The 15,354-nt window shown below is 36.9% G+C and overlaps 3 protein-coding genes across 3 annotated transcripts; all 3 read left to right on the top strand.

Annotated features, from left to right (window-relative positions):
- Positions 1–1,299: 1,299 nt before the first annotated feature.
- On the top strand, positions 1,300–5,231 carry LOC104888892 (putative disease resistance protein RGA1). Its single transcript, XM_010674001.4, has one exon. It carries the CDS (start codon positions 1,528–1,530, stop codon positions 3,655–3,657), a length of 2,130 nt encoding a protein of 709 aa, XP_010672303.2. The 5' UTR covers positions 1,300–1,527; the 3' UTR covers positions 3,658–5,231.
- LOC125495515 (disease resistance protein RGA2-like) lies at positions 3,683–5,017 on the top strand. Its single transcript, XM_048640261.1, has one exon. It carries the CDS (start codon positions 3,683–3,685, stop codon positions 5,015–5,017), a length of 1,335 nt encoding a protein of 444 aa, XP_048496218.1.
- A 3,583-nt stretch (positions 5,232–8,814) lies between the features above and the next one.
- LOC104888893 (uncharacterized) lies at positions 8,815–14,551 on the top strand. The gene is made up of 8 exons (XM_010674002.4): positions 8,815–9,007; positions 9,945–10,024; positions 10,243–10,316; positions 10,415–10,509; positions 10,821–10,929; positions 12,085–12,098; positions 13,842–13,943; positions 14,025–14,551. The coding sequence occupies exons 1-8, from the start codon at positions 8,945–8,947 to the stop codon at positions 14,220–14,222; spliced, it is 735 nt and encodes a 244-aa protein (XP_010672304.1). The 5' UTR covers positions 8,815–8,944; the 3' UTR covers positions 14,223–14,551.
- The last annotated feature ends 803 nt before the right edge of the window (positions 14,552–15,354 follow it).

The raw sequence follows: 15,354 nt of genomic DNA on the forward strand, positions 1-15,354 counted from the left end.
CTCCCCCTTTCCTTTCACCACCATTGAAACCGCCATTACTAACACCTCCGCCACCAACACCACACCCACACCATTGCCAACAACACCGTCGCCACCACCACCGCAATTTTTTTTGCTATTACTGTATCAATGACTATTTATTGGGCACCACCACTATCGCACCACCACTATTGCACCACCACCGCCACACTGCTACGCCACCACCGCCGTACCCCCACCACTCACCCACACCCTTCTTCTCTCCTCTGTTTTCTACATTTTCATTGATTTTTTTTTTAAAAATAAAATAAAAGGAGGCGTCCACCATGGACGCCCCACCACAAGGTGAGGCGCCTGCCATGGTCGCCTCAACCGATGGTGGGGCGTCCATGGTGGACGCCTCTCCATATTTTTTTTTTAAAAAATTCAAACCCCAAAGGCTACCACCATGGACGCCCCACTACTGGTGAAGGCGTCCATGGCAGGCGCCTCACCTTGTGGTGGAGCGCCTGCCATGGACGCCTCCACCGATGGTGGGGCATCCATGGTGGACGCCTCCCTTTATTTTATTTTTAAAAAAAAATCAATGAAAATGCAGAAAACAGAGGAGAGAAGAGGGGGTGGGGTGTGCTAATGTTGCCGGAAAATATTGCTGCCGGAAAATATTATTGCCGGAAATAATGGCGCCGAAAATTGTTGCTGACTTGTTGCCGTTGCTAGAGTTCCTTCGTGACAGTAACGAGAAAAATTGAGAGTGAGGGAGTGATGAGAGAGAGAGAGAGAGAGAGAGAGAGAGGGGGTGAAGTATGGGAATGGAGGGTGGGAGAAAGTAAAATAGTATAAATACGTAATAAATATAAATACAGGGCGTTAGTAAAAAATAATAGGGCGGTGTTTAGCAAATGAGTTATCAAATTCACAAATTTCGTGCTGATGCAACTTGTCTAAAGAAAATGCATTGGTTGGAACTTGGAACTTGGAACCTACTCTAATAGTTTTCTGGGACCTTCCTCAACAAATCTTTGCTTAACGCCTTAACCCAGTCGAGGATGCAATGTATCAGAACCTTTCCACACTTACAATAGGGTTAGTCAACTTTTGTGAAATATAATATTGCTAGAGTGATATAGTAAGGTAGTACTGTACTACTATAGTCTATGATTAATAGATATACTACACTACTACAGTAACTACAATGATATGACTTATGAGGTAAGGTCTCACTTAATTTTTTAACTTTTTGTTTTGTTATTTCTTTTAACCTGGAGCTTGCGGACCCACATCGGCCACATGCATAACATAATCTATGGAATATAGTAATGTGGGTAGGTACTAGGTAGTGGAGCTAGTGGAGGTAGTACTTTGAACATTGACTAATAGGTGGACTATAAAAAAGAAAAAGAAAAAGTAGAAAAATGACTGTTGTTATCTAACCTTTCAAGTTTCAGGTGATAACAACGAAAATTGCAGAAATTCACAGTTGAAGTTCTTACTTAATATTTCATAGTTCATAGTCCCTACAATCCCAACCAAAATATCAGAAACACAATGGCTGATATTGGAACTGTGCTAACTGTTGCTCAAACATTGTTTGCAGCACTGGAATGCTCAAGCCTCAAGGAGATATTCTTTGTTTGGGGCTATAAATCTGATCTAGAAGACCTCAAATTAACTGTCTCCACCATAACAAAAGTGCTCCTAGATTCAGAGGCTAAGCTAGAGTTCTCTAATGAAGAAGAAGATTGGATTGAGAAACTCCAACAGGCTGTTTATGATGCTGATGATTTGTTCGATGAGATCCTTACTTTTGCTAAGCAAAAGGAGCAGAACACTGGTGGTATTGGTATTGGTAAATTGTTTAAAAAGGTTCGTGATTTCTTATCTTCTAACAACCAATTTACTGTGGCTTACACAATCTCTCAACAAGTTAAGAAAATCAGGAAGAAATTGGATGCTTTTGCTGATAACCATAGAAAATTTGGCTTTGTTGTTGTTGAGTCCTGCTCCCGACCAATTAGGAGAAGAGCAGAGTCCTATTCTTATGCTTATGTTGCTGATGTTATCGGGAGGGAGGATGACCTGAATGTTGTCATACACATGTTGTTAGATTCTGATGTCAAGGATGATGTTGGTTTTCTAACTATTGTAGGAGTTGGAGGATTGGGGAAAACCACTCTTGCCCAATTAGTTTATCATGATGAAAGGGTTATATGTGAGTTTTCCTTGAGGTTGTGGGTTTGTGTATCTGATCAAGATGGGGAACAATTTGATGTGAGAACAATTCTTGCCAAGATACTAGAATCAGCTACATCTAAAAAACATGATAGCCTTGGAATAGATATATTGCAAAGTCAACTGCAACAAGAGCTAGGAAATAACAAGTACTTGCTTGTTCTTGATGATGTATGGAATGAGGATCGATACAGGTGGCTTGATTTGAGAAAATTCTTAATTACAGGCGCTAGGGGGAGTAAGGTTATTGTGACTAGTCGCTCAAAAATGACTGCAAGTATCATAGGAAGTGAGCATAGTACATATGAGTTAGAATGTTTGTCTGAAGTGAATTCATGGCGATTGTTCGAGATGACAGCATTTGGCATGGGGGACTACCAAGATTTCCCTAGTGTATTAGTTGAGATTGGCAAGAAGATTGTTGAAAATTGTCATAACTCTCCTCTGGCTATAAAAGTGGTCGGTAGTCTTCTATATGGTCAAGATCTGAACAAGTGGAAATCATTTCAAGAGAGTGGTCTAGCCAAAATTAGAAAAGGTGAGAATGAGATTATGTCGATACTGAAGCTTAGTTACCATAATCTAGAATCACCACTGAAAACTTGCTTTAGATATTGCGCTTTGTTTCCCAAGGATCATGTCATAAACAAAAGAAAGTTGATTAATCTTTGGATGGCACAACAATATATTGTGCCATTTGATGGAGGCCAAAGCATAGAAGATGCGGGTGAGGAATATTTTTCAATATTGTTAAGAAGATGTTTCTTCCAGGATGTGGAAAAGAGTGAGTTTGGTGAAGTTTATTCATGTAAGATTCATGATTTGATGCGGGATGTTGCTCAAGATGTAGCTGGAAATGAAATGTGTCTGGTTAATGGCCTTGCAAGCAACTTGGCTGATACTAATCGTCATTTATTTCATGCTGGAAACATTTGTACAATGGGTTTCTCTAAACTTAAGATTCGTACATATCTTAGAGATGGTTATAACCTAAATCAGGTGAGCACATTACTAGCAAGTTGGCGGTTGCTCAGGGTGCTGGACCTACATGACTTGAATATTGAATTCCTGCCAGGTTCAATCGGTAAACTGTTGCATTTAAGATATCTTGATCTGTCCCAAAACAGAAATCTCAGGGCACTTCCCACTTCAATTACAAATTTATATAATCTTCAAATTCTAGATCTACACAAATGCTTTATGTTGAGAGAGTTGCCCAACGACTTGAATAAACTAGTAAATCTTAGATGCTTGCTCAACGATGACTGCTCTTGGCTGCTATGCACGCCTCCAGGCATGGGTAAGTTGTCTTATCTTCATACACTTTCTGAGTTCATTGTACGTGGAAAGCATTATGTTGACCAGCTAAAAGATCTCAAGGCTCTCAAAAAGTTAAGAGACAGCTTCAATATCTCCACTAAGTGCTATAGATATAGAGGAACATGACGAGGAGGGAGGATATTTGAGGAGTATGCAACATCTGAAGCAACTATCAATAACTTTTAAAGGTTATGAATCTACATCTGAAAATTCTATAAATGTCTTTAATTACCATGAATCTCTGTTGAAGGATCTGCAGCCACATCCTAATCTCAGGGCTTTCTCATTGATACGTTTCCAGAGTGTAGACTTTCCAAGGTGGGGAAGAGAATTGACGAATTCTCTCCCAAATCTGGTTAAATTATATATTGTGTCTTGCTATGGATTGCAGATTCTCCCATCGCTGAGCAAACTGCGTTATCTAAAAGTACTGAAACTTTTAGATTTGGCTAATTTGGAGTACGTAGAAGATTCAACGAGCAATAGTGATCATACAGCCTTTTCTGTGTCAGGGTCAAGGATAGCAGAATTAACCTTTTTCCCCTCTCTTGAAAATCTAGAAATCAGGGAAGTGCCGAATCTGAAAGGATGGTGGAGAGTGGCAAATCAGCTCAATGATATTGATAGCAGTAACAGCTCACATGCCTGTCAATCATCGTTTTCATGTCTATCTTTATTGGCCATTGAGAATTGCCCTAATCTGCTATCATTTCCTCTCTGTCCAAGCGTGCAAGAACTTTGTTTGACTAGATTGAACGAAGCATTGCAAATAAAAATGGGCCAGGATGATATAGAGTTGGTTTCTTCATCCACTTGTGTGTCAAAATTGCAGTCAGATATTGGAACACATCCAAATTTAAGGCATGTGACTTTAGATAACACGGATTATTTCAAATCAATCCCTGTGGAACGTCTTACTAGCATGACCATCAGATTAGCTCTACGGCTCCAGAGTTTGTCAGAAATTGGAGAGGTTTTCAAGAGGTGTTCTTCTCTACGTAATCTTGGGATTGACCTTTGCGTTAATCTTAAGAGTCTTTCTGGAGGTTTAGAGTATCTCACTGCCTTGGAGTCTTTAAAAATTCATGCAGCTTCAAGGGCCTTTTCCTGTAAAGAGAATGATGATGGGTCACCCTGGAGATCTGTTTCCCAGACCCTCCGTTCCCTGGAATTAAGCGGTTTAAGGAGCTTGGATAGTCTACCCAAGGGGTTGCAGTACTTGACCAGCCTGCGACACCTAAAAATTGATGGTTGTATGCCGTTGAATGAAGTACCAGAATGGATAAGCTGCTTCTCATCTCTTCAATCCCTGAGCCTCAGTGGTTGTACAAATCTCATATCACTTCCCACTGCAATGCGGCAGCTCACCTCTCTCCAGCGACTTGAAATCATGCGATGTTCAGAGCTTTTATCAAGAAGATGCCGAAATCCGATAGGGGAAGATTGGTCCAAGATCCAACACATTCCCTCCATTTCCATCAGTTGATAATTCCGTTTATCAATTTTTGGTTGTCTTTTGGGGTTTTTGTGAAAAGCACTATGAATATAACATTTTTCAATTTTGTAATTGAATTTGTGTAGGGGACATTTTTAATTTCTTTTTAGTTGATTTCCATTTGGGTCATTAAGATCTTGTTATTTTGGACTTATTTTTAGTTTAGTTCAGTTAATTTCAGTTGAATTTAGTTGATTTCATGTCAGTTCGGTTCAACTCTTTGCAGTTCACTTGAACTTCATTTCAATTTAGTTCAATCAAAATAGGTCTAAAAGAACACGGCTTAAGTATCTTGTCGCGAACTCGTGATGGATTGTTAATATGATTGATAGCATATTTCACTTATTGGTATGAAAAATGTGTGTTTTTGTTAATTTCCCATGTTATTACGTGCTTTATTTCTCAATGTTTTGATTGCTATTGTGCCTGGATTTTCATAAGATTGAATGTGTTTACTTCATTAAGGAATGACAATGGGTAGGGTCTAGCACGCAAATTGGATCCTGAACTTAGGTGTAAATTCCTCTCATGTACCCGAATATTTATAAAAAAAAGAAATGTCAATTTTGACTAAGTAATGTGAGAATAATGATACGGCTTAACCTCAATGAGGGTGTCTGGACTCACATATACAATATACGTACAATAGTACAATGACAAGGATACTCTTAATATCCTCTATTACACCCCCTCAAACTGTACGGGGGGATCACGTACAGTTTGGACCTCAAAATCTCAAAACGCTGACCAGACAGATCATTTGTACAAATATCAGCAATTTGTAACTAAGTAGGGATATCGTACAACTAAATCACCATGATCAACATGCTCCCGAATAAAATGATAATCAATTTTGATGATCATGCTGGACTGGGTTCACAATAAGATGGGAAGCAGAAATATTATCACAAAACAGCTTAACGAGGGCGCGAATGATGAGTTCCAACCCAGGACGGATCGAGAGGGTTTCTTATACTGTGACAACACGATACTCGACTTCAGTGGAAATTTTAGAGAGAGTTGGTTGCTTCTTTGAGCGCCAGGAGATGAGATTGCCACCTAATTAAGAAGATAGCATAACCGAAGATTGAAGGACAACTACCCGGACATCCAGCCCAATCAGCATCCTAGCATGCAATCATGATGGACATAGTCTTGGAGGGGCGAAGCCATAAACCGTAGTCAGAAGTACCGTGCAAGTACCCGTAAACACCCTTAACAACCAACAAGTGAGATGTGCGGGGGGCATGCATAGATTGGGAAACTAAATGCACATCATACGATATAAGAGAAACTAAATCCTTTAGAGCAAACTCAACAGACATAAGAGAAATAAATTTAGTGATCAAAGGAGTTGAGTTGTTTGTGACAATAATATCATCAACATTGAGAAGTAGATAGAGGATATATTTTCCATGACGAAAAATGAACATAGAAGTATCTGATTGACAACAAAAGAAATCCTATTGTAGCAAGAAACAACTAAAGCGAAGATATCAAGCTCGAGGAGCTTGTTTTAACCCATAAATGGCTTTCCTAAGACGACAAATATGATTAGGAAAATAAGAATGAACAATGCCTGCAGGTTGTTTCATGTAAACTCCCTCAATAAGATTAACAACAATCAGAGCTACAAAGTTTGCACTACTTTTCCTTTTTCCCTTCCCCTTCCCTTTTTTCTTTTGTTTTTTTTTTCTTTTGGCTCTTCCTCAACTGCCTTCCCTTTTCCTTTTCTATCAGTTTATTGCCCTTTTATTCCTGCCCCTTTTATCTTCCTCAACTATCTTCCTTTTTCCTTTTCTATCACTTTCTTTCCCCTTTATTCCTACCCCTTTCACAGCAACATGCTTTACTCTAGGTGTACTTCTTCTAGAGGGTGTGAGAATGTGTACTGCAGCATTAAATTTTTCTTCATTAATCACCACTAGAGAAGTTGGGGAGGACTGAGTTTTCGCAAGAGCTGGATCTACAAACATAGGGCTTCTCCTCCAAGTTTATAGTTTTCAAGCTTTGGTTTGACCAGGGTTGTTTGGTTGCTTTGTGTCAAAGGTGGATTGCTGCTTTGTGTTAAAGGTGGATTGTTACTAGAAGATACATCTTTCTCCCTTTTTTCCTTATGGTAATCTCCTAACATTTCAGAAAATCCAAAAAGTTTGGATCTATATAGAGGGGAAAAAAGGTGGGGGAGGCTTTATTTGGGCAAAGGGTTGGAGGTCACATGTGGAGTACAAGTCCATGTTGTCAAACACATCCAAAGTCTCCAAAAGCAAAAGAATGTCCTCATCATTGACCAACTCCTTTTTACCAATACTCAAGCTTCTTTCCTGTAGCCAAAACCACAGTTTTAATCCACTGAGCACGAATTGTCTTGCATTATAATAAGCAGCAAATGCGAGGTCCCTAAGCATTCTCATATTAATATCTTTCAACCTGATCTGGGGGTACAATGAAATCCACCCACCATCATATGAAATCACCTTCCTACTTTTATAAATCCTGCTATAAAAAATTCCCACCCAACCTAATTCTAACGTTGTCAATATCATTAAGGGAAACATGTTTTCTTTCACTTTCAATTATAAAATCTGGAAACACGGGGAAAAAAAAGTCATTAGTTAATGAAATTCAATTAAATAATCATTGTAAATGTCCCAAATTTTATTTTGTTTCATTGTAGTTTATGCTTCCTAATGAATCCAATGTCAGCATTTTAACAACTAATATTAGTTAGCTCTTTTGAATTTCACATTTTCCAACCCTAATTCTATTTTAATAATCAAATAAGTAAGCTTTAAAAAAGGTTAAAAATTGAGCTAGGGTTTGTGCGCTTACCTCAACTTCCTTGGTTTGGTCCACTCAACTGATTGAGATAGATGAAGATGCGAATAAGTTGGTCCCCACAATTGTCCTCTTGCTACGAAATTCGAAATAAAGGAGAGAAAGGAGCTTGGTTAACTGGAATTTTGGGTGAAGTGGAGGATAGAGAGAGAAAAAGATTCTCTGTAAAAATCAAAGAGGGGTTGATGAATTTTTTACAGAGAGGTTGTTGGAGGGAATTTAATAGTTAAGGGAGGGAGATTAAAGGTAATAGATGAAAATTAGAATCGGTAAGGAAGAAAGATAAAGAAATCGGGGAGAGAGAGAGTCAGAAAGGGGGGGAAAAAATTATTCCCAGAATGTGGGCCCCTTCACCGGAATTTTGCCAGAGCACGAGTTATTTGGTGATTTTTAGTGAGTTGGCAAGTTAAAGGTGATAAAATTAAAAAAAAAACAAAAACAAAAGATGATAAAGTGTAAAAGTAACTACTTCTAAGATGGTAAAATCCAAAAAAAAAAAAAAAAACCGAGGGAGCAATTGGGTAGACTGTCTACCCCGCGGATGTATGCACTATGCTACACATGGGAATAAGGTCATTGTTAGTTGAAATCTTTTAGTATATCTTAACATTAACACTATCTTATCATATCGGTTAGTTATTATATTTGGATTACAGACTTACATCTAATCATATCAAGTAAATGATATGGGAAAAGTTGGGTCCGGATCCTCTAGAGTTTTATGAAAACTCTACAAAGTAGAGTTATTGAATCCTGGCCATATATTATAAAATCAAGGGCTCATGATTGGTGGAAAAGGAAAAGATATGGGTAGGATATTCGAGGGAAAATAGGGGATTTTTGGGAAAGAAAATACAAGCCTTTGATTTCTTAATAAACGACTAGTATTTAACGAACTCTACCGAATAGAGTTATTTTCAAACTCTGGAGGAACTCAACACGGAAAAGTTGTCCCTACAGGTCTGGGAGAATACTTCCTCCAAGGTCATAAGGATAACTCGAAGGACGGAAGGAGCAGCATAGAACTCTGTAGTCTGTACTCCACAGTCCACTCCACAAGTACCCAATTAGAGAGAGTAAATGGCAACTATATCGACATCCATCTGTTCAAACCCAACTGCCAATCCTCTGCGCAACTCCATTGTAAGAACTTACCAACTTTCTCAACTATAACACCCCCAACTCCCCAAAACTATAATTTCTTCTTTTTCATTTGTACGTTATGGATTATTTACTCTACTAGTCTACTTAGCTAAAATGGAAATTCTTGTTTTCACCACAATATCACTGTATTTTGTAATAATCACTCTATCTTGTAATAATGCCTCGACATGTTCAGAATTTCAAAGAAAATCAAGTGGAGTCCATATAAAATTCATTTATTTATTTATCTACTTCAATGTTGCAAATTGAATGGAATTTTTAAGGGTTGGAATTGGCTTTAAGGTTTTGGAATACCAAATTGCATTGCAATTACTTAGTTGTGCAATTGGGTAGGCGGTACTAAATAGTGGTAATGAGAATAAAATCAATGTAATTTGTAAAGAAAATCCCCTATTTATTATCAATTTATCATGGTAATGAAATCTCATTACCATAGATATCGACGAGATCTTTTTCCTCCTTATAAAACTACACTACATTCATAATCGTTGCCGCCATTTGTCACCACCTACCAAACGGACCGTCAATCCTAAGCATATTGCGAAAGTTGATTTGGTGTCATGGTGTGGCGGACTTATCATCATATGAACAAATGGATGCTGCCATGCTAGATAGGTTTTCAATGTTAATGACACTATTTTGGTTGGCTGACTCATAGTTTCTACTGATCTACTATGTTCCTCATTTTGGGGATACTTGACTACATGACGTGACACAGGCTATTTTTATATCAGTGCATTAATCTTAACAGATATTAACTTCGAGCTTCATGTAGTTACACGGAATTTATCCCAGAATTATGTTACCTTTATGTTTGAGTTATTTATATGTTATCTGCACAAACATTATACGAGTATTGTACTAGGATTACAAGTATGAAAGCTAAGGGTATTCTTTTGTGACTCTTGTTTTATAGTTCAATGTTGCCTTCTGCTATACTGGCTCAGGAAGGCACTGTGTGGCGTTCTGTTCCAACGAACAATTATCCAGCAAAAGGTGGGTTTTTCTGCTTCTCATTTGCTTATAATCACTTTATTGCTGTGTTAAATCATGTCCAATCTTTTCTTCTAGCAGAATTTAATGTTGACAGTATTCTGGTTATGCACTTTACCTTTAGAAGCATAAACGAAGCTGAACAATTATATAATGGTAGAATTTCCTGCTTTGCTTAGTTGAAGTATCTGAAAGCTGACCATCATATGTTTCACTGTTAGATTGTCATACGCTCACCAACTAAGAGGAAGAGATCACAGAGATTTATTGAAGCCAGTCTCTGCAGTCGGCTCAGGTGATATTCTATTTAGATTGTGCTACCACGTTCTGCAGTTTAGTGCGATGCTAATTTTACTAAAGTTACTCTCACGAAGAAACTTCATTGTGCTATAGGCTTGGAGACATCTATGACAGATTCAAAGGCTGGTACACTAACACTTAAAACGGTTGAGATTTCTGTTGAATCTCAAGATGCAGAGAAGATCAAGGTGAGCTGTGTCCATGAGTTAATATATTTTATTCTTTACAATATTGGTGATTGTAGATAGTTGTGATTTGTAGGTCAAGCTTTTGTGCTTTCCTCTCGCCATATATCTCATTATGATATCAAACTAATATCTCATATTCTTATTCTATTTTGGCATTTTGGTTTGTCTTGTATATCGGCTAGTTGGTAAAAGACCACTGTCTAACTGATATGGTTTGCTTCACATTGTTAACTTGTTGCAAAGCTTTTAAATCTGGAGTTCCAGTGTAGACATGAGTTTTATCCCAGTCAACCTTCGTTTCCTTTTTCTAGTTGAGAGTGGACTTGCCTGGAGAAGAAACACAGAAGGCCTTTAACGTGGTCTTGTCAAACTTAGCTCGCTCAGCCCCGCCAATTCCTGGTTTTCGCCGCCAAAAAGGAGGTAAAAAGTGTAGTTGATGTAGCTCTGGGCTTTCACACTGTTTTCTTTGCCTTTATCACATGGTCAAGGATTTGTGGTATGTCCATTTCGACATATTAAGGAATTTGCCAAAAAATACTTTGTGTGTTCATCATTTAGTAGGTTCTTACGTAGCCACATGGTGGTGCTTTCATAGTTTTTCAACTTGGGCTTTGTACAGATAATACCGAAGGATGAGAATAACTTTTGGTTGTAAAGAGAATTAAGTCTTGACTATTCCCATAATGTTTGCATTATAAGGAGGGATCCACGAGTCTTCCTTATCATAGGTGCCTACTGCTTTTCATATGTATCTCAGCCTTAAATATATAGTGGTCGATAAGTTTATGTCAAACTAAAGTAAATGGATGGATCAGTAGAACCATCTATCTATTACCATCTAACAATGGTAATAAAATCCGTTTAAGGGAGAAGAATCAGGCATGCAGCTGGTGCTCTAAAGCCACTGTAGGATTAAAATTTATTATACTCAAAGATTTGTGATGCTGTGCTGGTTTATCGCCATCAAGAAGCTGGACATATAATGGTCCCTTTAATTAGATATACCACTTGTTAACATTCCTTCAGAGTTCTAACCTCTGGTGTTTTAAAGCCACTGTAGGATTAAAATTTATTATAAGATTTGTGATGCTGTGCTGGTTTATCGCCATCAAGAAGTTTGACATATAATGGTCCCTTTAATTAGATATACCACTTGTTAACATTCCTTCAGAGGTCTAACCTCTTAGGTGAGAGTAAAAAGGTATATCTGCCCGTATTATGTACTATTGCATGCACTTATGTAGAAATCTGGTGATAATAGAAAGGAAGCATAATAATTATCTTGGTCTTTTGACCGATTCTACAAATTCACCTAATGATAGGAACTCTTGCATTTTGGAACGAATATCTTATGATTGACGCTTCACCATCTGTGCTGTGAGATTTTGCATAATTGTCTGCCATAATGCATATATTTGCATTTTCCAACATGATAGGAATTAAGTTGATTATCTGATTTTTTATCCATTACTATTTGTGATTAAATATGTCTCAGGTTAGTCAGCAGGTTTAATAACTTGTCAATTGAGGAATTCTGACATTATTGCCTTTTGCTTCTGCATGGGGAGAATACAGGGAAAACAGCAAAGGTAATATATAGATCGGAGTTTTATTTCAAAGTATTATGTAAGATACATGCATCCTATCTTTGATTTCAGATATTCTATACAAAAACCTTGATGATTTTTGGGTTGTGGTACATATATGTGATCCCCTTCCACAATCATTTCAATTAAAATATCTATCAGCTGCGCAGTTCAACATGGCTTTGAATATTGTTTTCATTATATTGAGATGAATGGCAAAATCTCAAATGATTTGTTTATTTTGGAGAGATTCTCATTGGGGCTGATGGTAATTAGATTAAAATTTAGGAAAGTAGGGAACACGTCAGAAAGGAACTTACGAGAAAAAAGGTAGAGAAGAATTGAGGGTTGGAGTTGGAGGAGTGTTTTCCTTTGTTTTATTAAAGGTCAATCGCCATTTCACATGATGCAATAAAAAACTTAACCGAGGTCGTCTTTTGGACAAGTATAATAATCTCAATAGCACCATATGAATTTCATAAAGGTTTTCTTTCTCAACATAGAAACTACTAGATCACAGTGCAGGTAGAATTGTCCATCCAAGTTGTTCTCTCTTCCCAGTGGCGGATCCAACGTGGGTTCAGTGGGTTCAACTGAACCCACGTGGATCCGGGAAAATAAACAAAGAGAGCTGAAGAAGAAAGGGAACAGAAATGTTATATAAACAATACAGGCGTATTATTTTCATTAAATGTACTTTGGCTCAGCGGTAAAAGTAAAAAATCATTTGTTCAATCCGTCCAAAGGTCGTGGTTTCGAAACTCTTTGTCTTGTGTTTTCTCTTTTCCTCTTGTTTTTTTATCTCCCATTATACTTTTATTATATTATTGGTCTTTTTCTTTTCTTTTTCCCTTTTTTTTCCCCTTCATTTTTTTTCCCCTTCATGCTTATGGTATATTATTGGTTTTCCCCCTTTTTTTTTTAATTCCCTCTTTATTTTTAGCTTACTTTTTATCTATAAATCTCTCTTTTCCACCAAGTACAAATACAATATAAGCTAATGAATTTGGCTTTTTTCCATCATCTTCCCATTTCCCTTTCTAAACAATTTTTTCCTTGCTAATTATTGTCATTTTAGCTAGATTTCATATTTGTGTGCTAGTTTTTCAGGTCTCGTACTTTGTGTCATCATTTCGTATCATATACTATCTCTTTTTTTTCGATACATTTGATTATTTTAATCCATCCATCAAAAAGGCAGATGTTGCACCTAGAAAACACAGAAGAAGTATATATATAGTTTTAGATTTTCACGCTTAATTGATAAGTTGATTTTATGAAAAATTTCTTAATAATTGACAAGTTGATTTAATAAAAATTTCCTTAATAATTGATAAGTTGTTGAAAAATATAGTTGTTGAAAGTTCTCGGTTTCTTTGAAAATATTCAAACTAAAATTGTAACTCATTAATTTGGAACATTATATTCAAACTACTCCGAACCCACGTGACTCAATTCCTGGATCCGCCACTGTCTCTTCCCTCTTTCTTTCTCAAACAAATTGAAGGTTTGTACTTTTCTGGAGCTTGCCATGTGCAAATAAAAGTTGATGCAACTATATGCATTAAATTGAAAGGGGGAAACTTGAATGGAGCTAATATCTATTATGACCCTGGTCCTTGGGAGTGTGTATGCTGTAGTTTTTGTTGATAGATAAAGAAGCGAGATAACATAAAAGTAGAACTCATTGTGCTTCTAATCCCACCATTCTTGCTCTATAAGTTTCTGATCCACGGAATCGTGCAGGTTTCGAGGAACTTACTTCTGGATATACTTGGTAGAGAGCGTGTTAGGAATTTTGTTATTCGGGAAATAGTCACCTCTGCTGTGGCAGGTTATGTGGAGAAGGCAAGTAACTTGAACTGAGTATATCCTAACTTGTTTGATTTGGTAAGCTTTCACTCACATCTGCTCTTTGTATTCCCACAGGAAAATATTAGTGTGAAGGATGATAAGATCAACACAACTCAATCTGAAGATGAACTTAAACAATGTTTCTTGCCTGGAAATGCATTTGGCTTCAATGTTGAACTAGAGCTTGTAGATAAAGAAACTGAAACTGCTAGCACTGATGAAGCTGTAGATGAAGAATCTGAAACTGCTAGCACTGAAGGTGAAACAGAATGAATCTCTTACTCAAAAGCAGTTGTTCTGTAACGTCTTTTGTGCCGATGGGGCTTGCACATCCAAACATGGCATATGTTAAGTAGTAACTGTGCACAAAGATTAAACTTTGGTCAAATTCCTAGCCACAAAGTTCTATGAAGTTAATCAAGTTTTGTTAGGAAAACATGTGGTTTGCCTATACGCTTCTTAGGTTTTATGCAGCTGAATTTGCATGAGTAGGCAATTGAAAAAAAGAAAAGAGAACTACCCATGTACCTTACAATTCTCGTATCTGTTGGTGGTGCTAGAATTTTGGACAGTAAGATAATAATACTACCTTTTAGGCTCCATTTGATCGACAATAATAAATGTTGGTAATAATTATGGACTCCCTCCCGCCGTATCACAATAATAAATGTTGGTAATAATTATGGACTCCCTCTCTCTGTATCTAAATAGAGTGCTCATTTCTTTTGGACACAAGTATTAAGAAGAAATCATCTGTAGGATTTTAGTTGTACCAAATCATAATTAAATATAGAAGTTGGTACATTTGTTTTATGAATAGTTTACAAAGGAGAGAGAATGTGGGCCATATGAAAAAGTGGGTGATATTATAAAAATTGAAAGCAAAATAATATTTTAATTGATGGACTATACCACATAAGGAAATGGAAAGTCTATTTAAGACAAACATAAATGAAAAAAGGGTAATGTTAAGCATTAAGTGCATTTCTTTAAATGGAAACGGTTTAAAAATTCAAGACATATTTTCACATCAATTGAGGTAATAAATGCTTGATTTAATATTTTATTTCCATTTTAAGCACCTTATACATAGCCCTAAGGGCTATGTATATCATTTTTCATGAAAAAATAGACACTTTATTTAAGGACGGAAGGAGACGGGAAGAGTATTTATAAGTAACTGTAATATATCATGTCTACATGACTACATCTATACCAATGCTTACGCATCCCTTTTTTGCACAAGTTTTCGTGACCGCTACTACCACTTTAGAGATGGTAGAGCGGTAAGCAAAATATAAAAAGAACAAATAACATATTCAGAGATAAGAGGTTTCATTATCATAGGCATTGGAATGAGACTTTCTTTATAAAATTGCATATAAATTCATTGTTATTAAACCAA

The sequence above is a fragment of the Beta vulgaris genome, chromosome 3 (assembly GCF_026745355.1).
Source record: "Beta vulgaris subsp. vulgaris cultivar EL10 chromosome 3, EL10.2, whole genome shotgun sequence".
In the NCBI taxonomy this organism is placed as follows: domain Eukaryota; kingdom Viridiplantae; phylum Streptophyta; class Magnoliopsida; order Caryophyllales; family Amaranthaceae; genus Beta; species Beta vulgaris.